Source organism: Bombus vancouverensis, chromosome 4 (assembly GCF_051014615.1).
Source record: "Bombus vancouverensis nearcticus chromosome 4, iyBomVanc1_principal, whole genome shotgun sequence".
NCBI classification, from domain to species: Eukaryota; Metazoa; Arthropoda; class Insecta; order Hymenoptera; family Apidae; genus Bombus; species Bombus vancouverensis.
Window position 1 is genome coordinate 18,019,086 of NC_134914.1, and position 26,394 is coordinate 18,045,479.

General features: G+C 49.1%; 5 protein-coding genes across 12 annotated transcripts in view; 3 read left to right on the plus strand and 2 right to left on the minus strand.

Annotated features, from left to right (window-relative positions):
- LOC117166725 (Bardet-Biedl syndrome 9) overlaps positions 1–7,240 on the minus strand; it is a 23,646-nt gene extending 16,406 nt beyond the window's left edge. Inside the window, exons 1-14 of the mRNA XM_076617826.1 lie at positions 6,545–7,240; positions 6,300–6,466; positions 5,889–6,218; positions 5,524–5,639; positions 5,190–5,360; positions 4,860–5,113; positions 4,097–4,305; positions 3,729–4,000; positions 3,234–3,669; positions 1,501–1,781; positions 1,340–1,428; positions 735–999; positions 283–581; positions 57–187 (exon numbers count right to left, since the gene is read on the minus strand). Of these exons, the coding sequence (XP_076473941.1) occupies positions 57–187; positions 283–581; positions 735–999; positions 1,340–1,428; positions 1,501–1,781; positions 3,234–3,669; positions 3,729–4,000; positions 4,097–4,305; positions 4,860–5,113; positions 5,190–5,360; positions 5,524–5,639; positions 5,889–6,218; positions 6,300–6,466; positions 6,545–6,704 (3,180 nt within the window). The 5' untranslated portion in view covers positions 6,705–7,240. The remainder of the gene's footprint in view (positions 1–56; positions 188–282; positions 582–734; positions 1,000–1,339; positions 1,429–1,500; positions 1,782–3,233; positions 3,670–3,728; positions 4,001–4,096; positions 4,306–4,859; positions 5,114–5,189; positions 5,361–5,523; positions 5,640–5,888; positions 6,219–6,299; positions 6,467–6,544) is intronic.
- On the plus strand, positions 2,210–3,218 carry LOC117153147 (Dynactin 5, p25 subunit). The gene is made up of 4 exons (XM_033326889.2): positions 2,210–2,369; positions 2,462–2,649; positions 2,748–2,859; positions 2,960–3,218. The coding sequence occupies exons 1-4, from the start codon at positions 2,322–2,324 to the stop codon at positions 3,155–3,157; spliced, it is 546 nt and encodes a 181-aa protein (XP_033182780.1). The 5' UTR covers positions 2,210–2,321; the 3' UTR covers positions 3,158–3,218.
- A 1,205-nt stretch (positions 7,241–8,445) lies between the features above and the next one.
- Picot (putative inorganic phosphate cotransporter protein picot) lies at positions 8,446–20,817 on the plus strand. Of its 5 annotated transcripts, XM_076617916.1 has the most exons (9): positions 8,455–8,581; positions 15,604–15,744; positions 15,833–16,011; positions 16,160–16,414; positions 16,586–16,673; positions 16,937–17,163; positions 17,255–17,404; positions 17,509–17,883; positions 17,984–20,817. In XM_076617916.1, the coding sequence occupies exons 2-9, from the start codon at positions 15,723–15,725 to the stop codon at positions 18,167–18,169; spliced, it is 1,482 nt and encodes a 493-aa protein (XP_076474031.1). In that variant the 5' UTR covers positions 8,455–8,581; positions 15,604–15,722; the 3' UTR covers positions 18,170–20,817. The 5 variants fall into 5 exon arrangements, with proteins under 5 accessions (XP_033182775.1, XP_076474031.1, XP_033182774.1 ...); XM_033326884.2 differs by lacking the exon at positions 15,604–15,744 and having other exon boundaries at positions 8,446–8,581; XM_033326883.2 differs by lacking the exons at positions 8,455–8,581; positions 15,604–15,744 and adding an exon at positions 13,178–13,785.
- LOC117153144 (T-cell immunomodulatory protein) lies at positions 8,557–23,438 on the plus strand. 4 transcript variants are annotated; one of them, XM_076617915.1, is made up of 3 exons: positions 8,557–8,581; positions 21,422–22,964; positions 23,076–23,438. In XM_076617915.1, the coding sequence occupies exons 2-3, from the start codon at positions 21,447–21,449 to the stop codon at positions 23,337–23,339; spliced, it is 1,782 nt and encodes a 593-aa protein (XP_076474030.1). In that variant the 5' UTR covers positions 8,557–8,581; positions 21,422–21,446; the 3' UTR covers positions 23,340–23,438. The 4 variants fall into 4 exon arrangements, with proteins under 4 accessions (XP_076474030.1, XP_076474028.1, XP_076474029.1 ...); XM_076617913.1 differs by lacking the exon at positions 8,557–8,581 and adding an exon at positions 20,963–21,327; XM_076617914.1 differs by lacking the exon at positions 8,557–8,581 and adding an exon at positions 20,965–21,111.
- Positions 23,439–23,672: 234 nt separating this feature from the next.
- Positions 23,673–26,352, minus strand: Cdk5 (cyclin-dependent kinase 5). The gene is made up of 7 exons (XM_033326888.2): positions 25,481–26,352; positions 25,191–25,279; positions 24,889–25,082; positions 24,707–24,794; positions 24,459–24,630; positions 24,189–24,400; positions 23,673–24,111 (listed from the first exon to the last, which is right to left on the minus strand). Exons 1-7 carry the CDS (start codon positions 25,515–25,517, stop codon positions 24,004–24,006), a joined length of 900 nt encoding a protein of 299 aa, XP_033182779.1. The 5' UTR covers positions 25,518–26,352; the 3' UTR covers positions 23,673–24,003.
- Positions 26,353–26,394: the final 42 nt, after the last annotated feature.

Here is a 26,394-nt window from a genome sequence, read left to right on the forward strand (position 1 = left end):
CTGTTTCGCGATAAGCGAAACACGCGTTGGCTCGACTCGGCCCAACTCGGACTCACCTCTAATTGAACTCTGGCAACGGCAACCGGCGCGAAAGGCAGTTGGGCCGACCATTTCAACGTGCTACCCTCGTAAATCATGAGAGTGCTTGTGTCGGCGATTACGAGCACCATCAACTTCCCGTCCGGTTCTGAAAGCATCGTCGTCATAGAGGTGGATCAGTGCGTCTGTGTTTTCCATTGAACCGATAACGCACGAACCGACCTCAACCATCCAGCTAATTACCGATAACGTAAGCTCGAAAGCAGAGCGGCTTGTATTCCAGCCTCTTGGCGTACTTGACCGACGTACAATTGTCCTTTAGACAGTACAGATGTTTCTCGCCGAGAACCACTATGCCAACCTCGAAGCTGCTCAAAGTGACAGCCTCGATGCCGAGAACCGCTTCGCCGATGTTGTACGTCCAATCTGGCTCGAGGCTCGTGGCATTGGCGCGCCGATGCGGCGCGTCGCGCTCCTCCGCGCCGTTCGCGCTCCCGGAGACTCGTTCCGTGCTTCTCGACCACTCCGCCATACTTTGGTACCTACGCAATGGCAACGCAACCCACGCCATATATCTTACTTACTTACTTACTTATTTAATTACGCGTTACGCTCGAGTCGCCACCGCGACACCGAGTTTTATTAGCGGCCGTGGTCGAGCGGACGACGCGACGACGCATCGAGCAAGCACGTGCCTGTGACACTCGAGATACCAGGAGGAGCTGGCGGCGACGAACAGATCGTAGCGCGGAACGTAAATGATCGGCTCGGCCAACAACCGATTGCGCGTCACCTGGCTGAACGCGAACATCTCCTGCTCGTAGAACAGAAGCGTGCCGTCCAGGCATTGAACGCAGAGAAAGTCTCTGCCGCGAACGCCGCCGAACGGTCCTATCGTCAACGATGCCGGAAATCTCGGCAGCGGATGCTCGTAAGCGATCTTCAGTTCGCACCGATCTCCTGTCAAGCAAACGCGACCGTGTAAACTTGATGCGAAACTGGGCACTCGGCTCTGGCAGAGACGGAGAAAGGATCGCGCGACTGCCCGATACCATCCGACCGCCGAATATTCGACGTCCACGACTTTACGCCCGGAGGCGTGTTCTTTCGCCGTGTCGCGTCTCCCGTGAAAGCCGTTCCCCGCTCTCGTCTCCGCTCGCCGAGAACGAAGAACGTGCGCGATCGTCGCGATCTTTTCCAACGCGTTTCGCCGTCGTTGCTTTCCAGACGATTGCGAAACGCGCGCGAGGAACGACGCAGGAGAGGACCAGAGGAGAGTTTGTACTATCGGCGGACAAACCGTATTCGGTGGATTGGTCGACCAGAGCCACGTTGTAAACAGTCAACTTGGATGGCGTCAATACCGCCAAACGTAGATCTTGCGATCCTCTGCAACCAACGATCGTCGTGAACCTCTCGTAATTCGCAACGTTTCATCGACTTTCGACCACCGATACTCACGAGACGAACTTTCCCGCCTTCATATCCACGATGCAACCGTCTAATCGAGTCTCGATCATCAAATCCGTGGACTTGTAGTTGGTCGGTGATTTCGTTTCGTCCACCCATCGCGACGACGGACTGTACATCCTTAGGTAACCGTCGTGACTTCCCACCACGAGCACATCTTGTCTCTCCTTTCCGAACAACGGCGCTGCCAACAGGCTGTGCTTATCGAATGTTTCGTTCGCACCGCACCTCGTTCGCCACCACTCTTTCGTCTTGAACAACGACATCGCTGTCTAAACGCTCGGGGACCAACGAAAATGGTTTACTATCTCGCAGCCGCTTGCCTCGCGTTTCTCTTTTCTACCCTCTATCGGCGTTACTATGGAGTCGCTGCTTCAAAACACGGCGTTCGAGCGGAATTTGTTACGTAACTTAAGTCGACCGACGTGGTTCGATCGCGGCACTCGCGTGCGTCGCTAGCCCATTCGACGCTATCGCCCGACGATCATCAATCGACCGACCGTTTCGACAACTTTTCCGTGAGAAGGATCAAACGTTTGGATCCTTACGTTTCTTCTCTGTATTCTTTTTTCTTTTTTCGGTTCGCTGACTCGATCGTTCGCGTGTGGATCCCGCTCGACGATCGAATCGAATTTGGCGCCGCGGGTACGTTAGTTATCCGCGACGCCGCTAGATAGCGAGACTTACCGGCAGTCGCGCGCAGCGCAAGTACGCGAAAGCGTCGACAGTGGCTCTGCAACGTACGTGACAGTTCAGTGGTTTGAATTTTGGAGAAATCGAAGATTACTTGGAGTTAAGAAAATTAAGACGATATGGAGCCCCAAGACGTTTACTACAGTAAGGCGGAATACGTAGAAACGGTAGGAGAAGTCGAAACTGGTATTCGATAACGGTAAAAGAATACGGACGACCTTAACCTCTTTTTCCGTTTCTCTTGATTTTAACGTTTCAGGCATCCGGCAATAAAGTAAGCAGACACACTGTTCTGTGTGGTTCGCAGAATATCGTGTTGCACGGTAAGGTGATCGTACAGTCGGATGCTATTATCAGAGGCGATTTGGCAAACGTTAGGACGGGACGTTATTGTATTATCAGCAAGAACGCTATTATAAGGCCACCATTTAAGAAGTTCAGCAGAGGGTTGGTAGTTGGCGGCTCGGTGATCGCCGACGCATTAAAGAAACGACGGAAAGTTTATCACCGGCCTAACGTCTGATTTCATTTCGTCGTTTCTTCAGCGTTGCCTTCTTTCCTTTGACGATGGGAGATCACGTGTTCGTAGGAGAACGGGCGGTGATTAACGCAGCTATCGTCGGCTCTTACATATACATAGGAAAAAATGCAGTAATCGTACGTATAAGGCATACACGCGTAAACTTTATTTATACGTATTTGCACGAATTGAAGCAACGGGATAACAGAAAGAGTAAGTGCTTGTTGAACTACGCAGGGGAGAAGGTGCGTCCTGAAAGACTGTTGCTACATCGAGGATGGAGCGGTGGTACCACCGGAGACCGTCGTACCCTCGTTTACCCGTTTCGCCGGCAACCCTGCCAAGTGCGTCGAAGATTTACCCGAGTGCACGCTCGACCTCATGCTGGAATTCACCAAAAATTACTATCAACACTTTTTGCCGTCCAACGTTTAACGGGTTTGTACGCGCGTGGAGAACAGAATTTATACGGAAACATGTTAACATGCATTACTTATCTCGTACGTTTTCATTGAACCGAATTCACCGAATCCCCGATGGTCGAACGTGTTCCTCGTCGTTGACGATCATCCGCGTCCTCTGACACCGATCCGTTCTCCGTTTCCTTGCTCGGCAAGCGACGGCTCTCCTCGATGAACTCAAACGGATCGCCTTCGTTCCAAGGTGTCGCGTTGTCGTTCGGTGTTTCACCGGGAAACGGCAAGGCGTCCGAGGCGAACCTCTTCACGGTCCGGAGATCGATCAAGCTTCCTTTCCTATGCCACAGATGTTCCACCGCCAACACAACGAGACTGAGAAGCGCCCCGTAGCCCACCGCCACCAACGCGAAATAGCACTCGGTGAGTCCTATGCTGACGAAGCTCGTTTGTCCTTGGCATTTGGGCTTCTTCGTGTACAAGCGGCTGTCTTCGCGGGTTTGCAGACCGGTCTCGGCCAACGTCAAAGCCCTGAAAACGATTCCTTTTGTTTCCTACCGTACCACCGCCGTGTATCCGTGCCGTCTTACGCATTTTTTACGATCTCCAGATACGGCGATCGAGTTGGGATCACCAGAAGCGGATATAACATGTTCAGTATATCGATCTCCGTGATCCCGCACTTCTCTTCCTCCCGATACGTCTCCTGCATTATCTTGTAGAACGCGCCCAGTTCCGAGTGGAACGCGAACAGCTCGTCTTTAACGCGTCGAACCCCTTCTTCGACCGGTAACCACGAGCTGTTGTGACCCTTTGGTTCGATCTTTTCCACTATGGCTTTTCGCAGAGGATCTTGAAAGCTCTGCGAGAAGATCGGCAAACGGACATTGTTACTGGATCGAGTTGGTAAACTGGGTTGCAGCAGGTACGATTCTTCGCGAATTCTTGGTCCGCCTACCTTGAGGTAGTGTCGAACGTGGACCACGTCTTGCGCCCCCAATTTTAACGGGCTGTAGAACAGGTCGGCGATAGTTCTGATAGAGTCGGTGGTGGATTGGAGCAGAGCGACGATATTGGCCGTGTAAGAGGCGTACAGGTTGAGAGCGGCGAGTAAAAGCATCAAAGTGACGATTCGCGAGGGAACGCGATACGGCTCGTAAGAGTATCCTGCGGAATTGCGGTTCCATTTTACCGACTCGTCGGAGAGGGAACGCGAACGAACGAAAGGAAGGACATACACCACCGTTCATAGTATTGGAACACTCGTAGAAAGCGAGGAAAATAACGACAATTAGGAGATCGTTAAAATATCCAAAAATTACTGACTGCTTTGATAGTTACGTATAGATGTATAAAGATTCGTAAGATAAAATCGTATGTCGCGTTGTATAACGTTATAATAATAATCTCATGGTTCGTCGATCGTTACTTTAACCAATTCCGATACTCGTAATAGTAATCTCTTTCTACTTTATTTGTTCTTATTTACCTGTAAATTTTGATTCGTGCTAGGTAAACTTTTCTGAACTCGTAATTTACACGTTAGAAGGATGAAAACGTACGATACGTCGCGAGACTTTTGCAAAACATGTGGCAAATTTTTAAAAAATTTTAATCGCTTAATCGTTCGTCTGATAACCTAAGCTAAGATTATCGTATCCCGTAAAAATTCGAATCGTGCGTTACATTGTTCCAATACTTGGAAACGAGAGCGAACTTACCTTGTTGCGCAAAAGCACCCAACACGACCATGAAATTATCACTGAGCGTTTGTTCGTCCAGATGAAATTGCTGCCAATATGCGGCGCTTTTCGCCGATGCTCCCCGACGATATTCCCATTTGGAGGAAAAGTAGAGCAAGCCGAGTACCAGCAGAAGAAAAACGCCGATCGCTATCCAGACGGATCGTTGAAACGGCAGCGTGAAAATGTTGCTCACGGTGGACAGCAAAGGCGCACGGAAAATGAATTTCGCTCTGTCGCGATTTAAGCTTGTACATACGTTCGCGCAGATGGTCGTCGCGTCCTTCGTTATCCAACGACACGACTTACTTGGTGCGGGTATAAAGTTGTACATAATCGATTACACCGATACGCTGTTGAATAAGGTAGGTTGCCGTGCCTCCTATATCGATCTCTCGTCGTTGCAGCATCCCGGTGAGGCCGTTCCACGACCCGTTCTCCAGTCGATATCCCCAGGTGTTGGTCACGCGAAAGTCGATGCTAAATCGATGCGGAAAGAAAAAAGGCAGCTCGTTAGAACGCATGATCTCCTAGGAGCCGAAAAGTTCGTCACAGCGGGAGACATTTCGGCCCCTGTCGGATGCTGGTTGCCATGCAAGAGAAAGGAGAAGCGACGCGGCAGGGGAACGCGAATGCGACTCACGTTGCATTCATTCGGCTCGCTATATGCAACATCCAAGGATAGTTGGCCTTCGTAACCGCATCTATATGCTTATTTTCGTAATCGGTTAAGTGGTTGATCGTATCGGGATCCGTCATCTATGGGAATGCAAATGCAAGGCTAATTTATTAGGCGACGATTATGTACGCTCGCGAGTTTGAAAACTCCGCCAGCGAACGAGCGTTAGACGCGACGCGACGTTACGCTCGTTGTTGCAATTTGCAAAACTCGTTATCTTAATTTCACTTATCGTTGTTTGCGCGATCCAAAGTGAAATTCATCGCGACACGTGTTCGCAAATCCGCGGCGGATAATTCTTTGTTCGACGATCGCGTGTCGAGAGATACCACGAGACAGGATTTCAGAGGCGTCCGTCGAAGGTTCCTTCTTCGTCGCGACGCCGCGTGCAGATTCGCCGCTCGAACGCCGCCATCCATCGTCCAGTTTCCTCGATCCTCCGTTATAACTGCGTGATACGGGCTAGGCCTGTACACGGACGTTATTTCCGCGAAGCTATCGTCGACTCGCAGCTTCGTCGCCACGATCACCTCGCTGTCTGGATAAACGGCCATATCGCTGAACGTTCGATCCACGCGAGCCATCGAGTTTCCAGCGATCGTGCCATCTCGAAGCAAAAGCCATCTGATCGGCGCTGAGAACTGGCCGCTCGCGTTTGCCTGCGAATCGGATGAACGCGACGTCGTTAGAGATCGAGCGCGGCATTTCGCTGGCTTCTCGTTTCGAACGTGACGACGCACCGCTCGCAAGAGTGGAATCGCGTAGTCGCAATCCAGGTCCACCACGTACAAAATCCGATGTTCCCAGCCGTCGTGGCGCGTTCGTAGCTCGAATCCCTGCAACTCGCCATGTATGTCGTGAGCCAGACCCTTTCTCGACATCCTTCTGGACAGCTCGATCGCGCCGTCTACGAGCGGGAACGATCGTTCGACTTATCGATGCGCTGCGTTACCAAACGTTAACGAGATTCCCACTTTCGCCTTACCATGGTCGACACGACAGAGATGCGCCGATACTCTTACCGGTGGAAACAGCACGGTGACGGAGTCGTGGATCAGGTCGACGAACCACGAGTCGAACGCAACCGCTGGTCGAGTAGCGGCGAGGATCGCCACGATACCGAGAACTCGACCGAGAAACAGCATGACGTCGTCGAAGGAACGAGCGTCGGGAAATACCGCGCGACTGTCCCTCGACGACGTCGGACGTGGGACGACGCTCGCTGTACTTGAAATATTCAAAGGTTTGCGAGGAACCGCCCTATCCGCAAACTACCGGCTTCGAAAATAACGGGCTAGCTACTCGCGCGGATACGTCGTGGATTCTCCGTGCCGCGTGGTTTTCCTCGCGACAGCGGCAATTTGCCGCTTCGTGGAAATCGTCGCGACGAAGGGTACGCTCGATGCGGCCGATGTAAATGGAGAGGCAGGCCGTAACGTAACGCGGTTCCTCTTTCCAATCGATGAATCGCTCGGTCGAAGATAACTATCGGCGATTAGACGATTGAGTCGAGACACGATTATTATCGGGAAGGCTAAACCGAATCGAAAGAGAGCGTCGCGCCGGTGCGGCGGACAAGCGACGGAGTAGGTAGAGACGGACAAAGATGGTGCGACGTAGAAATGGAAGAAAGAGGACGATATGCACGCGGGAGAAGGTTATTAGGCAATCGCGCGTAGAAATTCTCACAAAGGGGAGATGCAGCGTTGCGCGCGGCTCCCATCGGTGTATCGCGTGACGACTTGGTGATAGACACGTGCGCCGAGCCCACGGAGTAGTCGATATCAGCGGCAGGTCGTTTGTCGACTCGCGGAGGTGGGCTGCCCTCCTACCAAACGTCACGCCGGAGTATGCAACTGCGATGAGCTACGCGTGCTAAGGATTACATCGGATTTACGCGAAAGCGGCGCGTCACGAGACCGCTCGTGCCTCTGCGTCAACATCGATGGATCAGCATCGACATAGCGGTATTTTCCTCGAATTTCCCTGACCGATTCCTTCGGATCACGTGCGCACACCAACGCGTCGAAACAGCGAACGGAACGAAAGGGACTCCGGAGTCCTTAAGCTGCGATCGTCGAACGCCGACTCATTAGTTTGTCGACCTATCGATGGCGAGGTCGAGGCGAACAAGCTAGCGCGAACGCCACGGCAATCGTTGATTTCCACCAACGTCGAGGTCTCGTTAACCGAGAGCATTCGCGTTCGTGCTCGGAATAAGTTGCGGCGGAATGGAGCGCGATGACGCATAACCAGGTTGGATTCGTCGAGTCCAGCGAATCGCCCGCTTCTTACTAGATCGGAAGAGCGTGATGCTCGGACAATGGTCCGGGCATTTCCAGGGAGAGGCGATAGATAGAAGAGTAGACACCTTCGCGCGTAGACGTAGACGCGAAAAGGATCGTACGTGGAATTTTTCGCTCGCGATCGCGCAACGCAGCTTAAGTTTATCTACGGTGTCGGCGAAAACAAAAAGATGGACGAGTGGCGCGCGACGGTGAAGCAAGGAGACCGAGGACGGTGGGCGAGGTGCGAAGCAAAGAGAAATCGGAGCGGAGCTGCGAAGCATGGGGGCAAGGGCGGAGAGGAAAAAATTTGGAAGCCTCGACGCTAGCGGCAAAATTCTTTGATTTCCCGCGGCGATTCGGTTCGGGAGAAACGATATCGGTGCGTGGGGAAGGCGGTTGCGTCGGTGGGGTTCGAACCGCGTGTTCTAATTGGTCGCCGTCCATTAGGTGTATACGGCTAAGTGTCGCGAGTTCGGCAGCGTTCTCAACAGTAGCGACGAGACCGAGCGCGCGTCAACCTTTGCGACAGATCGCTTCCTGCTCAGTTTCGTTCGTAAACATCGGGCTCCGAGATCCAGCTATCGACAGCACGAGACATCGAACGCGTACGAGCATCTCGTCCTGGACGCCTTCGAACGATACGATGTCGACGAACGGTGTTGCCGTGGGCTCGCGCAAGTCCGAGACGAAGAGGCCCGCCGAGGTGTTCGAGACGGAAGTGCCCTTGCCGTCCGGTGAGTTTGCCATTCCGGTGATCGTTGCCGGGACTATACTCTCTCGTTGTAATAGCGAATTCTCGCCGCTCCTTGTTCCACGCCGCAGGAGAAACTCGAGCCACGGACGAACGCGTTTGCTTTACGTAACTAGAAACGCTGTATTTGCATAACCATTCCTGCTCCCTCGTTATCTCGAATTAAAAAACCAAACCGAGCACCTACGAGTACAGACGCGAAGTTAAACTAGCGAGAGAACTGGCCAGCCAGCTTTGCTCCAAGCTATCGTCTACCGCGCGCAGCTTGCACGCTCGCGCGCGCATTTCTACGCTTTTCCCTCGCTTTCTCCGAAAGTTACCCTCCGCGGGGCTGTTGCGCGTTTGCCCGTTTACCACGGCCGTTCTTTGTCCGCGACCAACGCGATCGGAGACAAAATGCCACGGATGATGTACCGCGAGTCCTAAACGTTCCACCGTCACGCTATCTCGCGCGATCACCTTGGTGCGTTAAGACTTGCGGTGAAATTAGCGATACGGAATACGGGCATTGCGTCGCAATCTTGTACCGCGACGTGACGGTACGAAGGGGGGACACATGGCACGACTGAAAATAATTTTCCTTCGCTGGAAACAAGATACACGCGTTTCGCCTTTTATCGCGTTTCGCCGTACCATTTTAAAACGAACGATTTACGAACCAACGATTTCCCAACGATCCTGACGAGATACTCGAACGATGGCGACCCCATCGCGCGTCGACCATCGATCATAATCGAGTCCATCTATCTTCTCCGAGACGTCCGATGATAACGCGCGTTCCGTTTCCCAACTTGTTCTCTCGTCGAAAACTTCGTCTTCTCGTACGGCGAGCCCTTATCGATTCGTCCATCGAAACGAGCCACGCGCATCGTCGATTTCGTTTCACTTTTCGCCTCGGTCGATTCTCTGCGCAACCAGGAATTTGGAAGAACGCGCGACCGAAACGATCGCTGTCTTGCCGACAACACGTACATACGTATATACAGGCGAAAATACGTGACCACTGACGCTGGCCGACTATCGGACCTTCTTTTTCAATTATCGGATGCATAATCGCCAACTGACTCGAAGCGTCATGGCAACAACGTATTCGAAGAGTCGACGAGCCTCGAAATCTTGTCAACGTCCACCTATCTTATCGACCACCGTGAAAGTCTGTTTTCTTTCTTTCACAACGATGCTCGACCATGTCTTGTCTCGACTCGTCGTTTTACGAGAACCTGCGCTTTAGAACTCAATCGCCCAGGATAAGGAAAACCGGAATGAACGCGGGGAGAGCGAACGATCGTACCTCGTTCGAACGATTAACGACTTGGAAAAATGTGACCGTGACGGAGCGCGCGTGGGTGCTTCGTAAATATGTATCGAACAAACTTTTTTGCTCGTAAATCGACCTTGCTTCCAATGATATCGAATCGACTGAAAACCGTTCACCATACGTTTCCTCTTTCGCGGTAGGAATTCACCAGCCGACCACAAACCTTTTCAAAGTGTGTTTTTCGGAGGACGAATAAGGAAAAGGAAGAAATTCTCTGATTTCGATAAAAGTTCCCGTTGGGAGAGGAGACGAGCGTGTCGTGCTTCGTCGTTTAGACGCGAACCCTCTCCCACATCCACTTCTCTTGAATAATGTATTACGCGGCTCGTACAACGCTCTCCTCTGTAATCGCCGGTCCTCTGTCGCCGTGTTTTCTCGTAGAACGAATGGATAAAGCACGCGCATTCAATAACAAGCAGGCAACCAGGCGGAAACGATCGATCGATAGAACACCGCAAATCGTCGCGGAATTCCAACGATACCCGTGGACCGATCGATCTTTGTCATTGGTAGCGCGTGTACCGCGAATTATAATTCCTTGTGTTTTTCCCCTTACCGGCGCGGTGCTCGTTGCTCGATCCGCGCGATTTCACATTACTAGCGAGAATATTGGCAGCCGAATATCGACAGAGCGCAACTGTCCGAGGGTATATACCAAGGAGCAAATAATCTACGTAGTTACCAAAGCTATCCATTCACGGAAGCGCGATTCGACGGCAGCGACACGTCGAAAACACGAAAGTAGAAAGTTTCTAATCTGGCACGAGATGGCTGTCCCCTGGAGCGTTCGCGTTCTACCTCGCGTTCACCGGTCAACGTTCCGTGACGTGCGTGTGGATCAGGGCCCAGGTTCTCGGGCAGGGCTCGATGTTCGTCTATCAATCGATATCTCGGTTGCGAGTACGTATCAGGAAACGCGTTCACGGAACAAACGCGGCAGAAACCTTGACACGAATCGTTGGAAAGTTCAAAGAAAGGAAGGGAAAGGTCGATGCGCTCGCGCTCTCGAAGACGGAAATCGTGCCGACCTCTCGGCTCCTGGCAATTTTCGCAAAGCGGACGTATTACTTTCAATTTCGAGTTCCGCCGAAAGCTTCCTGTACAATTACGCTCGCGCGTGCACGGTCTTTCGTTGTTCGCCCGAGGCGGACGCTATTTTCCACTTTACAAAGTGGATAACGCGTTTAGGGGACGAAGCATTTCCTGTAGACACACAGGCGCGAACGCGCCGTGCCAGTTGACTCGTATCAAGTCGATTCTCGAGCATCGAGAACGTCGAACGTCGAAGAAACGGAACGCTCTGTTCGTTTGAAAATTAGCCCGCGATATAAACGCATTGACGTCGACGAAGAAACGGAGCGTCGATAAACAAATGACCGTTTCGAACGTATCGGACACTCAGAGACCTCTTTGTGTCGAGAACACAGAGACTAGGTACAGATGGGTGTTCGAAATAACTCGTTACCGACCAAATCGTTCGGTCGATAATTGGTTGCCGAACACGACCCGTTTTTTCCGCTTGCCTTCTTGTCCCGTTGTCGGTAACACACCTAATTGCGCAACGAGTTCCGATTAAAAGCATTTATGTATGTACATACGTACATGTGTACTTACATAAATGCGTCGAGAGGTATTACGTATATTTCCCAGAAAAAAAGGAAGTTGATACTTTTTTCAAGCACATCGTTTCGCTCGAGCTAATCGCCGAAAGAATTACGGCTGATGATCCCCGTAAGATAGCGAGTAAACGCGAAAAATACGAGACGCAATTCGCCACACCGGATTCGTGCGAAATGGCCGACTAGTTTATCTCGCACTCGCACGATGCAAAGATTTTTGGCACGCGAGATCCGCGAATCTATCAATAGCAGCCCCCCGCGTATCTTTTATTTTTGTACGCGAATTGGCGGCGCGGTTAATACGAACTTTCCAACGTTCCAAACATTCTGGCGTATATCGATGCGAAACGATTTCCGCCTTTGATTTCGAGGAAAACGATCCTAATCCGCATCGTTCCGATAATTCACGATGATGCAACTTTATCTCGCGACGAAATACGAAAGTCATCGACGAAATCGGAATTTGCTGTGTACTGTGCGCGTTATGTCATGTCACGTATTCGTTCTGACAAACAGAATAAATCCCTGACCTTGACGCGATAATCATCAAACGGATGTTTCGTTAAACAAATACGACTATCTTACCGATGTGACTCACGATCGACTTCCATAGCGATCTTAATCAGCGGAGGCGGTGTATTCGTCGACGCGACAACGGACTTTCGTTGCTCTTCCACCAAGATCATAAACGACGTATGACGTGCTACGATTACGCCATTATTAAACAGCGTTGCGATTCGAGAGATAATAAATTCCAAGGGTTGCGCGAGTTGATCCGAAAGATAAGCAGCCAGGCCAGCCAGCGATAATTTTACCGATAATTTTTCCATTACGTAATATTGGTAGATATTTTCGGGCCGAGAATTCCTCGCGATTCAGGCAAGACGAATACATTTTTCTATAGAAAAATTTTAATGGTCACGGTAACTACAGTGAACTCTCGATCTCGTCAATTACCACCGTTTGCTATCGGATCATCGAAGCTCTTTTACGCAGATACTCTCAACTGCAGGTTCGACCGCGTCAACGTCATAAGTGAAATATGTGAAATAGACAATAGTTTTTCCTTTTCATTTTCTTGTATTTTCCTGTATTTTCTTTTATTATGCTATATTTTATGTTTCTGCGAAGCTTCGTATCCGCATATATTTTTGTATTATCTTAATGTTAAAAGGACTTTCCCGTCTATCTCAATAAATTAAGTTAATTTAAATGATCGGGCGTAACCTCGGAAGGGGCGCAAAAGAATAACGCTGAAAAGTAGTACGTTGAATAGTAGGCGGGCCAGGTCGAAGGATGAAACGTGCACGCCAGATGATCATCGACAGGAATCGATCGTAAGATCGTCGATAAGATCTAACGCGATTTAAAGATATAGTGTGAAAAGAGACGTGGTTTCGCGCGCGAGCCTTTGATTGGTGGAATCAGGGCAGGGACGCCAGATGGCGCCGTCGCGTCCAATAGAGGAAAGGGATTGACGAAGCTAGCGCGACGATTGGACGGGAGGTCTCGGGTGCTCGGACGATTCGTTTCGTCAGACCGCACCCCGCAGTTCCCCGCGGTTCCCCGCGGTTCGCGGCTTCGCATCGAATCAACTGGCACGAGGGAGAAAGAGAGAAAGAGGCAGGTGTGTACTCGCTTCTGATCACGGGTTCCTTGTTAATCATCGTTATCGGCTACAACGAAACCGTCAACCGATTCGCAGCAACGAGAAGCTGATATATTACTGGCGCACAGTGAGTGCTCGGTCGCGCCCGTGAAAATCGTTCTCCATCGTCTTTCTCGTCGGCGTGGTTGTGACCGTCGTCGTGTCGTGCAGGCCAGGGCGCGTGTTCGCCGAACGATCGCGTGCAGAGACGGCGTTCGATTTTCCTCGGCTGGTGCTAAGAAGATAGCGCGAGTCATCGTATCTCTGTTGTGTTGGGAGAAGCAGACAGGCAAGAATACGCCGTTACGTTTTCCTTCGGTTCGCGACAACGTATCTCGTTCGCAAGATCCGAGTACGAGAATTTCGCATTCTCCTTTGGCATCTTCGTCGATCGTTGGTGTTCGCGTTGGCGATTTACTCGGTGGTGCATCGATTTCGTGTGTGATCGCTTGTGCGTAGAACGCGTATCGAGCGTGCGATGAACAACAGCAACGGCACTAACGGCAGATCGAACGGAGAAAACAGGGGACGAAATGGCCACGTGCTTGTGTGGGAGCAACCAGGTTTGGAGGAAGAGGACAGACCTATCAGAAAACGTAAAAGTACGTCGGCCCGGCAGGCGCACGCGCTAGCGCGCGTGCATTCCTTCGTTTACGTAGAATTCTGTGTGCGATTTTCTCGAATTTTGGATAGCGTTTCGAGGTTGAATCCGTCGTCCATAGGCCGCCACGAGTTTGCCATTCGGACGAAACTCCGTTTACCCCGTGAACCGCGCGTCGAACACGTGCTCCCGCCGTCACTCTTCGCTCTCCTCTTCTTTCACTTCGCCAGTCTCGCCCTTTCCTTTTCTTCTCTCTTTCGGTAGCGCGCGCGCGCACACGTATGCCGTCGCTTCGAAGCTCGCAGCATGACGGGTTCGCCGACGAACATTTAATACTTAAATGCGATCACAATGCGGCTGATATCGAGTGGCGTAAACGTGGTGGCACGCGGCAACCGACCCGGTTTCCGGGCCTGGCAGCGAACTCGTTAAAAAAAGGAAGGGGCGAGTGTCGAACGACCCGATCCGTTCGTCGACCAACGCGTTCCATTTATCCGTGCTGTCGACAGAAATCGTGCGTGGGTACGTAGCAAGTCTCCTCTCTGTCTCTCCCTTACGCGAACGCGCGCCATTGGTCCAATCGTTCGTTTCTCAACTTCTTGCACTCTGTCGTTGCCCGAGAGATGCCGGATGAAAAAAGAACTGAAAGAATCGTCGGGCGAATGGTTAAAGGAAACTTTTTGAAATCGGCATGGAACTTGGTAGTCGCATTCGTGGCCCGCGTCAAGGAACATCAAACGATAAACATCGAAGAGGCAAAGGTAACGCGCGCGGTCGCTGATTCCCGGCATCGTTGTTCGATCAGCGATTAAACGGAGACGGAGACGGTTGGTGGGCGGCTGTCGCGTCGAAGCGTCACGTGCGTGGTGCGACCGCGCCTCTCCTCCCATTCGCTAATTCCATGTTGCTTTACGTCGCAGCGATAGCAATAGCGTCCGCACGACTGCGGTGCATGCCGACGTGCCGAAGTTATTTCTACCGAGCACGATCGACCACCACGTGCTCGATGGATGCCCGATGAATGCCAACTCGATACGTTCTTAGGGAAAAGTAACGATCGCGAACCGTACGCGAAAACCGTACGATGAAAAACCTTGAAACCGCGAACCGTCTGACTAACTCGATCGATTATCGTGCCGCGGTTGTTTAACCCGCGCGACCACGGCAATTCCTTCTCGGCAAATTACGCTTGACGAGCGACCGACGCGACAACAGACGAAACGTTCAAAGTTCAGACGGCTGTTACCGAAAACTATTCCTATTACGTACCGCGTATACATACGTACGAAGAAGCGTATCGTAACGCGGAATGGTGGGGAGCGCCGAAGCTTCGCGGTTCTCGCTCGTCGTCGACAAATCATCGCGATAATCATCGCGATTGCATTCCGAAAATAAAGCTTACATCGTCCCTCTATTATTAATTCGCGTGTTATCTCGACATCTCGTCGCAAAAACAACGCGCTATAAATAACCGAGGAAATCGCGCCTTGCCAAACCGGAGAAAGGACCTGTGCAGCGGCGCGCTTTTCCGTCAACGACCGACCAACGCGATTCTCGATTCTCCCCTCGACCTTGTCCCCTCGCGTGCTCGAAACTGTCGCGTCCTTGGCGTACCTCTGACCGTGGATCGCGAACGCGCCGTACAATTTGCCTCCGCCGTCTTTTTCTGTCTTTCTTCTTGCCATTCTTTCTCTTCCTTTTCTTTTCTTCTTCTTTTTTTTTCTCCTTTTTTATCTTATCGTCGGAGGATCGTATCCGGCGCTCCCAATGTATCTGCATAATTACCGTCGTTTTTCAAGCGTGGTTACGTAATTCGCAGATGTCTGCCGCTAATGGACCAAATATTTCTCCTAATCGACCAAGGAATTTTCCGAAAGATTTTCCCTGGCAACGATCGAGACGACGAACGAAACTCGAGCGGCTGGCCGATCCGATTCTATGCGTATACGCTGGTCGCCGCGTATTTATCAGTTAACCCTTCGTCGTCATGGTCATCGTTGGGCCGATCTTTAAACGACCGCGTAACGAACGAACGTTTGCTGTTGCAGCGTTGGTGGGCTCGCGTCACATAGTGACTTTGATGCTGTTCCTCGGCATGGCGAACGCCTACGTGATGAGAACGAACATGTCCGTGGCGATTGTCGCGATGATCAATCATACCGCCATCGTAAATAAGGAGGAAGTGGTGGTGAACGAGTGCGGGATCGTTAATTCCAGCATCACGAGCGTAAGTACGAGGCGCGATGCCGTCGACGTGCGCTGTCCGTGATGCCTCTTATCTAATCGTTCCTTCTCAGGTGTAATCACCGAGCAAGCGAAAGATCGGTAACCGTAAGTCGCGAACAATATCCATCGAATGTTCTTTGTTGCGGCAGGACCACGCTGGAAAGAGCAGCGACGGCCAGTTCGTATGGGACAGCACTAAACAGGGCTATTTGCTCAGCTCGTTCTTCTACGGCTACGTGCTCACGCAAATACCATTCGGAATCCTAGCGAAGCGTTACGGATCCAAATACTTTCTTGGAGTCGGCATGCTGATCAATTCGTTGTTTGGACTGCTCGTGCCTATGTCGGCCCGTTTAGGCTACTATTATCTGATGGGCGTTCGATTCATTCAAGGTCTAGGCGAGGTAAGCGATCTCTACGGGATCTTTCGATCCTGCGTTCTCCCTCCATGCGCGTACTCGCACGATCGGTCGAACGAAAAAGGATAGAAAAGCCTCTAATGTTTTTAACGTTGAACGCTTTTTGATCGTTCGGGTGTATTTCCTGCCCCTAGGAATGGATTATCCCTATTGCAGGGTCCCATCGTGCCTTGCACGCACGCGATGTTGGCCAAGTGGATACCGCCGAATGAGCGTAGCAGAATGGGAGCGTTTGTATATGCCGGTAAGCTCGTTCGTTTCGACGATATCTTTTCTTCCGCCTGCGTAGCCCTGTCGCACGTCCATCAACACGGTACGATGCTACCTTCTGGGATCTACCGAGCGATTCACCTTCTTCTTCTTCTTCTTTTTTCTCTTCTTCTTATTCTTCTTCTGCCTTCTTATTCTTTCTTCTTCCTTTGTTAATCTCTCTCATCTTATTCGAGGTATTCGCTGTCGAATTTGCCGATCGATCTATTCATCGTTCTCCGTGTGTTTCACCTGTAGGAGCGCAGTTTGGCACTGTCATCTCAATGCCATTGAGCGGTATCCTATCCGAATATGGTTTCGACGGCGGTTGGCCGTCGATTTTTTACGTGTTCGGTGCTGTCGGTACCATATGGTGCATCGCTTTCCTGCTGATGGTCTACGAGGACCCGGAAAGCCATCCGCGTATATCCGAGGACGAGAAGAAGTACATTCTGAGCGCTCTGTGGGGTAACGCCGGAGCTTCCGTGAGTATGAAAAAGGGTTTTAGCCGTGACTCGCAGGTCGCAAGCACAAGCAAGGTCGCTCTCGCCTCTAACGACAACGTTGTTTTCGCAGTCTCCGCCCGTACCGTGGAAGTCGATCGTTAGTTCGCTACCGTTCTGGGCTATCCTGATAGCGCACATGGGCCAAAACTACGGATACGAGACGTTGATGACTCTGCTGCCGACCTTCATGAAACAGATTCTACACTTTGACATTAAATCGGTAAAGAAACCGGGAAACTGGACAGGCGTCGCAACGATCGTAAACACGAGCGCAAAAAGCAAACTCGTCGTCGAGACGATAAACATCGCGTAAATGTGTTACAGAACGGCACCGTTTCCTCGCTTCCCTACTTGGCCATGTGGATATTCTCGATGCTGGTGTCTCACGTAGCTGACTGGATGATCTCTAGCGGAAAGTTCAATCACGGGTCCACGCGGAAAATCATCAACAGCATCGGCCAACTGGGACCAGCGATCGCTCTGATAGTCGCTTCGTACACCGGATGCAATTCCTGGTTGACAGTAACTATTCTTACGATCGGCGTAGGCTTGAACGGCGGTATCTATTCCGGATTCAAAGTGAATCATTTGGATATCTCACCGAGATTCGCCGGCGTTTTGATGTCTTTTACCAACTGTTTGGCCAACCTGGCCGGCTTACTGGCACCCATCACGGCTGGCTATATAATCGTCTCACCGGTAATTATCGCGTTCGGCGAATTCCGAGTCGGACGGCGGCGAGGAAAGCCCGGAATCGGAACCTGGGGTATCCAATGAAATCTCGCCTTTTTCTTTTCAGCCGAGTCAAGCGAAATGGAGGATCGTGTTTATGATTTCGGCGGGCGTGTATATCGTGTGCGCCTTGTTCTACGCGATATTCAGCTCCGGACAACGGCAGCCGTGGGACAATCCGGACAAAGACGAGGACAAGAACGAGAAAGAAGGCTTGGAGACTGTGAAAACTGTCACGGAAACGCACCATTGACGAGCCAGCGTGCTAGTTGCTTTTTACTTTTATTATCGGGTCCTTCTTCCGCATATTTTTTGTACTTTGTTCTTCGTTCCTCTGCCACTTTGCCGTTCAACGCGACGGTGTCGCCACATGGTTCGCAGTTGCTCGCCTTCTCCGCGTCTTCGCATCTCGCGCCCTTGTACGACTCGACCGTCCATCGTCGAACGTTCGCGTTATCGTTCGACGAGTGGCCGTTGACAAACACGAAACACGGACATCGCAAAACGCTAGACGGAAAACCAGATGCGAGCAAGACGATAGGAACGCGCGGGCATATATATTCCAAGAAAGAAGGATATTCGAACGAACTGCATAGTGATTTGTCACAGCGGCGGTGGATCGCCTGGACGATTAGTTGTTTCCTCCGACGCGCGAGGAGCCGTACATTCGCTGTTTGTCCCTTGCTCGTGTGCCAAGTTAAATAGCACGCAAACATTTGTACAGCAAGTAAGTCGAATCGAACGTCACATTTCTATATCAAGTACAGACAAAGTAAATTACGCGGATATATGTATGCTTGGATAAGTACGTACGTACGTGCGTACGTGCGTGCGTGCGTGCGTGCGTGCGTGCGTGCGTGCGTGTACGAGAGAGAGAGAAAGAGGGAAAGAAAGAATGATAAGCGTGTAAAGAAAAAAAAAAAACGAGCGAGCGAAAGATAGAAATTGCAGATAATTTTACATTTTTATAGTATTCATTTTTACTTAACGGAGATTACGTGCCTTAAGACCAAACAGCGTCGAAATAAAGATCGATGTATTTTTCGAAGCGTCAATTTTTATTGCGCGCTAATAGCGGTTATCGACCAATCAAAACGATCGATTAAAACTTCCGTCCGATTTCTGGATGCACGAGCACGGGCGAATCGCGCGTTTCTCTCTTTCTCGATCGAATATTAATCGGTGCTTCGCGCCATCAAACCCAGCACAAAGTACGATGGTGCGTTCGAGACGGTGACGCGTCCGAATGCCGCTTCTACGAGTAAACGGACAAGTACTATAACAGTATTAAAGTTAATATCCTCGCGTTTCTCCCATCTCTGTTTTCGTTCGTTACTTACCACGCGTTATCGCGAGCAACTGCCATTTTATATCGTGCGATTGAAAGCGATCGCGAGAAACGCGATAAATCGCTACCCGATTTCGCAAACGTCCGGGAATTTTCAAACCGTCGCGTCGCAACTAATATAATGCAATACAACAGTGGTTTATAATATAAATATTGTAAATATTTTTACGCATAGGTTTTTATCGAGTTGTAGACGTTAGACAATTTGTTGCTCTTTCTTATTTATGCAACGTGTACAAAGCAGAATGAAAGGATAGGCAGAACGTGAAAAAGACAGAGAACGAAAGAGAGCGAGCGTGAGAGAGAAAAAGTAGCCGTTAAGTATGCTAAAAAAAAAAGAAAAAAAAAGAAGGAAACATTCAAAGGAATTATATCTTCGTAGCAGAATGCATTTTCTTTTTCTAATTATTATTGTTATTATTATTATTATTATTATTATTATTGTTGCTGTTTATTGTTGGTATTATTATTATTATAATTATAGTTAGTAGTAGCAATAATATCGTAATTATCGCCATCGTCACTAAGATGTAGTCGTGAGTGCAGAATTATCGTATGACACACCAACGCCAAAGAAACATGTACGCCTTTGTTTCGCTTCTCTTCCTTTTTACCCCCGTACATGCAGGCGTTGTTACGGGTGTATACGAGTATACTTTATCGAATTACTTAGTCGTAATTCGCATGAGCTTAGCCCCGTTATGTAGTACGCGCGACGACACTCGAACACCACGTACCCTCGCGTTCAAGCGGACGTTTACAAAAAAAGCTCCCCTGCTCGGGACGTTCAACCTCTGAAACGACGTCGCTCCCGAGTGGAAATTTTTCAAATTTCTAATTACTTACCGTTCGTTATCGCGTATCTCTTTTTGCTCGACCGTCTCCGGAGCGAGCGTATCGCCGATACCTCTGATCGCGTAAACAGGGATCGCGGCGGATCAGTCTGAAGTACCTGCGTTTTTCTGTGATCGTCTATCTGAAAATGTATCTTCGACGACTTTCCCCAAGGTTACTACGTCGCTAATTTCTTGGTAACCCGTAGACTATCCAAATCATTGTTGTAGCGGAAATACGACCAACTGCCCGTATGAAATTTTGCGTACGCGAGGACATTGTTAAATTACGGTCACGTATTACACGCAACGCCTCGTACGATTCGTACCTATCTTTTTACACTAGGCTATCCGTATATGCCTATATGTATATACGCACGCGTGTGTGTGTGTATATATATATATATATGTGTGTATATATATACACACACACGCACACATACACATATAAATTATGTAACTGTGTATACTCGTGGCTGCGTACAGTTAGTGCGCGTGTATGCACGACTTACCGACAATCGCGATAGAAATTCTCGGGAACCCAGTTTTTATAAAGCCAATTGTAAAACGATTGATATTTTTATACGAATATTTATGGTCGTTGCGCAGCAAAAGCTGGCGCAATCTTTCTAGATCGTACGCGAAATATCTTTCATATTACCGAAATTGCAGAGCGTATAAAGTGTACACACGGGTAAATAAAATATCGCTCAACGAGTACATCACCTTCGACATCTTAATTCATTTTAGCGTAAGAGAATTCAACCGAATGATCAAGGAAATCGTGTATCTTCATCGATGCATAATAATCGGGAAATCGATATATACATATATACGTACACGCATAAATCGAAAGGTAATAAAATTTTCAGGTATTTCGCCGCAACGGTGGTCGATAAAATAGAAGTTTATTCGTTCATTGCGTTATCGGCCGAGAGATGGCGCTTCCGAGAATCGATACCTGTCAAAACAGGATGAGCAATAACCAGTTTGCGTTTGCAATTTATCCAAAACGTAAGTGATAGAGAATGATCGTAGTCTGTACTGTCCTCGGCGAATACTTTTGCGTGTTTCTCACATAATAATAATTGTTCAACACGCTGCGAATAAAGTTTCCTGATTGCTGGATCTCCTAAGCGTAGTAGTCACCTGGTCACCTAACTTGCTTGGACAATTTATAGGTTGGTTTGTCAAACGCGATCGTTGCGTCGTCAAAAAAACATTTCAAAGGTGATTCGTGTTCGAAGGATCTTACCGTCGGTCCGATACACCACGAACACGATACGAATGAAATTGAAATTGAAAATAAAATATCTGTTTCCAGATAAGTAACGGTGGACGACGCGGCGATGAGGATTCGGTCGATAATCTTGCTGGTGATAGGGACTGCGATGGCAGTGAGATGCAGCGACATTACTCCTGCGGTGTTCGGAAGCGTATTGGACGGCATGCCAGCCGCTTTCGGTGATTTCAATTCCGACGAATTGACCGACGTGTTTATGTTGCGCGAAAACGGTATGAAGGTTGAAATCTTTCTTGCTGCCGAGCAGGAGCCTCATTTGAGACCCAGCTCCGACCTAAGTTGCACCTTCCGTCATCTCATCGTCGGTGTAGTACCAGGAGATTTCGATGGAGACGTATTCATGGACGTGCTGGTGATCACGTACAACGAAGAAAATAAATTATCATACGGATACGTATTGTGGGGTGGAAAAGGTCGGTTAAATTGCACCAACGAACCACTGATAAAGATGACAGGTCAACCATTGGCTCTCGACTATAACGGCGATATGATAATAGATCTGTTCGGCTTGGATGAATATAAAAAGAGGACGTTCTGGGTATTCGACGATAGTAGAAAACCTCCGAAATCCGTGCCAATGAGGGCGCCGTTAGATCTATCGCTACCACTGCCACCGATCAGTCAACCCCATTCGAACGCTTATCTAGACCTGAACAACGATTTCTTGGCCGATCTGGTGGTCACTACGAACCAAAATTTTGAAATTTGGCTGGGAGTCGAGCAGGGATTCGAATTTCACAAGCTGATATCATTTCCCTATGGAATTTCAGAGAATTTCAACGGTATCCTCGGACAAACGCTCTATCTGGACGTCGAGCTAACCGGCAAAATGGATTTGCTTTTGCCCCTCTGTTTCGATAGCGCGTGTACCAACAGCACGATCATGATGTACTCCTCCGACACATGGTATAATCTCAAAGTGAACTTCAGGGACGGAGACAACGTACTGTGGGGCTTCGTGGAGCCTAACGGGCAACGGTACACCGACACAATTACCCTCCGCGGCGGTGACTTCAACATGGACGGATATCCAGACTTGCTGGCTACGCTCAAGTCGACTAGCGGCAAACAGACACGATCCTATTTGCTGGAGAACGTTGCGTGCGATTCGTGTAACACGTTCGCTCGAAAATTTCAAGTGAAGTGGCAGGCGTTAAATCCGTTCCGCAACGAAACCGCGATGGCGGTGTTCTACGACTTCTATCAAGATGGCATTTTGGACGTGATCTTGGTCGAAGTGGACAAAAGTAGCAGCAGCTACCGTACAGCGGCGTTCAAAAACAGTTTGGACTACGACGCAAACTTTGTCAAAGTGATGGTACTCACGGGCCGCAACAATAGCATGTATCCAATTTCCCCGGGCTCGCTCGGCAAGAAAAAGAGAACTTACGGGACGAACCTTCCCGGCCCGTCGATAGCATATCGGACCACCACTCAAGACGGCAGCCCGCGTAACGCGATTGCGGCTCAGCTACCGCAAAGCGCACACTTTTCCTTGAATTTACCATACACGATCTTTGGTCTGGGTAGAACACCAAACTTCGTCGACGCTCTCACTATCGGGGTAAGTATATTCGCGCGAACCACTTACCCGTCCTTCTACTTTCTTTGTTCTCTTTGTTCTCTTTTGCGCGTTGTTGTTCGCGAGCTGACCGATGTTTGTTTCTCACGACAGGTCGGCGGAAAATCTCGGGAGTGGCCGCAAATCATACCCAATTCCCAGATGGTAATGATTCCGAACCCGATAGCAGAACCTTGGCGATGGAAAGCCCAGCTATTAGTAACACCCAGTAAATTAATCTTGTTGAGCGCCGCCGCGTTGACGGGCACCTGCGGTTTGATATCCGCTATCATCGTCGCTCTTTATTGGAAAGAGCGAAGGGAAGATAAGATCGAGAAGCTTCAAGAAGCGCACAGATTTCCCTTTGACGCGATGTAAAGGTTCGATCAAGAGACCGTGTCAGATATCTTTATGAAATGTATTTAATATATCTGTAAATCATTTCGTAATCGGTAAATAAACAGATAAATTAACGAATCGATAAATTAATAAATATACAAACATCTACAAAATAAGTGAGCAAGTGAATAAACGAACGTACATACGAGGCTAGACGCGACTACACGCGACTAGACGCGATGCATAATACAAGTCGGTATACGATCAGCAATACGCGTGTGTATGTAGTTTACGGAAATCTTTGGCGATATTTTGTACAGTAAGTTTCTGAAATATATCACGCACTCTGCGCGTTTCGAATATAAATCGTCGTCGCTAATAAAATTGACAATTTATTGATTTCTCTTGGACATTCTTATTATAACACAGGACTCGTCGCTTCGTCTCGCGTCATAACCGACGCATCGAGTGCGAAATATATACTTACGATACTAGTTATATTATATATATATATATATATATATATAATATATATATATATACCTTTTTTATATATTGTATATTATATATATAATATATATATACCTTTTTATATATTGTATATTATATATATATATTAACAAACGATCTTTGCCGGCGTGATTTTGGTCGTTACGCTACTCGCGACATACGCTGTAGATCGAGGCAATTCATGTGGCATTCACTACTGACAACGATCGTTTTTAATGGCAGGGTTTAAATCGTTGAAGTAGGGATGCACCATTGCTTCGTCCGCTGACAGCCGTAACGCTGGATTGCATACCAATAACTTCTAAAAAGGACAAGTTTTCCTGGTGAGAATTTGAGACCAGCGATTTTTCTCGCGAAACATCGGATATGACGAGATACCTGTAATAAGTCTCTGCCTCTGGAATTAAGTTTCGGCGTAACTTGAGCCAATCCCTGAGCGGGATGATAGAGTGGAAATGGCTTATAGTCTGGAAGAGTGGTAAAATCCGGCCACGTTTCCTCGACCGGCGTACCCAGCATCTTGAATATTCTCTTCAATTGATCGTCTACGTCCGAACCGGGAAACAGTGGTCTACCGGCGTTTGCTAGTTCTACGCAGTCGAGATCGGCATCGTATTTTTCTCTCTTGTTTGTTAAAAGGCTACTTACCAGCAAATATACAACCGGCGCTCCACATATCGATGGACGTTGTGTATAATTTTGCTCCAAAGAGAACGTCCGGTGGACGGTACCATAACGTAACGACTTCGGCTGAGTAGCATTTTACAGGGATTCCAAAAGCTCTCGCCAGTCCAAAATCGGCTAACTTCAATTCGCCGTTCTAAATAGAAATTTAGATAAAGATAAAGCAACATTCGTTTTTTCAATTTCTCTGGAAATTACGAAATCACACGTACCTTGTTGATCAGCAAATTTTGTGGTTTAAGGTCCCTGTGCAATACGTTCCTACTGTGACAGAATGCCAATCCACGGAGCAATTGGTAGCTGAGAAGCGTAGAAAGCACACGGTCAGCATAGGTAGCGGGTCTATGTATAGCGACGACCGGCAAATCACAAACGAGCCATAAACGGTACTCACAGAAAGGATTTGACCACGTCCAAATCGATTTCTCCGTTTAGACTGTCGAAATACTTTTTCAAGTCCTGATCGCAATGTTCGAAGACCAACGTCAACTTTTTATCGCTGTGCAATACGTCGTACAACCTCACTACATTCTTATGTTTCAACTCTTTCAGTAGACATATCTCTCTGAGCGCGGACGACGGTACACCCTGCGTGCAACAAACGGAAAAGGTCGTCACGATAAATCGAGTTTCGAATCGGAAGGGAATCTGTAGTGACGCGAATGCGACAGAATCTCGTCGGCGCCATAAACTTACTTCGTCGTCTTCGTCCAATCGAACTCTCTTTAAAGCAACGATTTCGTGAGTCTCGCGGTTCTTGGCTTTGAAAACGGTTCCATAAGTACCTGAAGTACGCCAGAGATGAATATGTCGTTGGTATTCGCTAGCGAATCGCGAGAACGACGCGTTCTACGATCAGTTGTCAAAAAACACGCACACACCACACATTCACACGTCACATGCACTCGGCTCGGCACGCAGCACCGGAATCCCAAACGAGAAACCAGACGTAATCGGTAGTCGAAAAAGGATAGACGCTTGCTTACCTTCTCCTATTTTCTCGAGCTTCTCATATTTTTGCATATTTTTGGCGATTCTTCGGGCGGAATAATCACAGAGTGGTTAGCGCTGCACTCGAAACAGTCGTGCGCGAACACACCGCTGCAAGTGGCGCCACGAACCTTTTTTAACGCGCCGTTTCGCCACCAGGTTCGCACCGATCTTTGCCACGCGCCACTTTTAAACCGCTTTCAAACCAACGAGCGAAACGAATACGACCTCCGAATGACTTTGAACGCCACGCACACGACTTGGACAACCTCGAAAGGACTCTGCGTATCGTATCGACCCGACCGATCGGTGAATCTATATACGTATACCGACAGAACGAAGCAGATCGAGTCAATTCGAGCAAGTGCATTAAATTAATCGAGTTTCGCGATAACGGACGCGCAGTATCTGCTCAATTGCGCGTTACCGCTCGAAACATAGGCTTATCGTGGAAACTCGTTCGCCGAGAGAGGGAACGTTTATACACGCAAATGCACATGCAGCATGCATCGTTGTTGTACGTACATCGCGACACGAACTCGAGTGACGGATCGATGCGATTTCAACGGCACGCAAACGCGTACATACCGCGCTAAAGAACCACTAGGCGTAGCTGTATAATTTATAAATACCCGCGCGCGTGCACGTTATAAAACGCATCGCACGAGGGGAAAAACGTGGATAGGCAATTACTTGAAAGTTCGTACGTCGTTGGACTTTCAAACCGATGGCAAAACGATAACGTCGTTTTAATTACGCGGAATCCATAGCGATTGCAACGACAACAATACAAACGTCTTCGTTCGTATCATCGTTTTTCTTATTTCTTAATACGTATTCGTATTTCTCTCGTCATTCTTCGTTCGTGAAAATTATTTCCCTCGTTTCTTTCGTTTTTAAGATAATATAG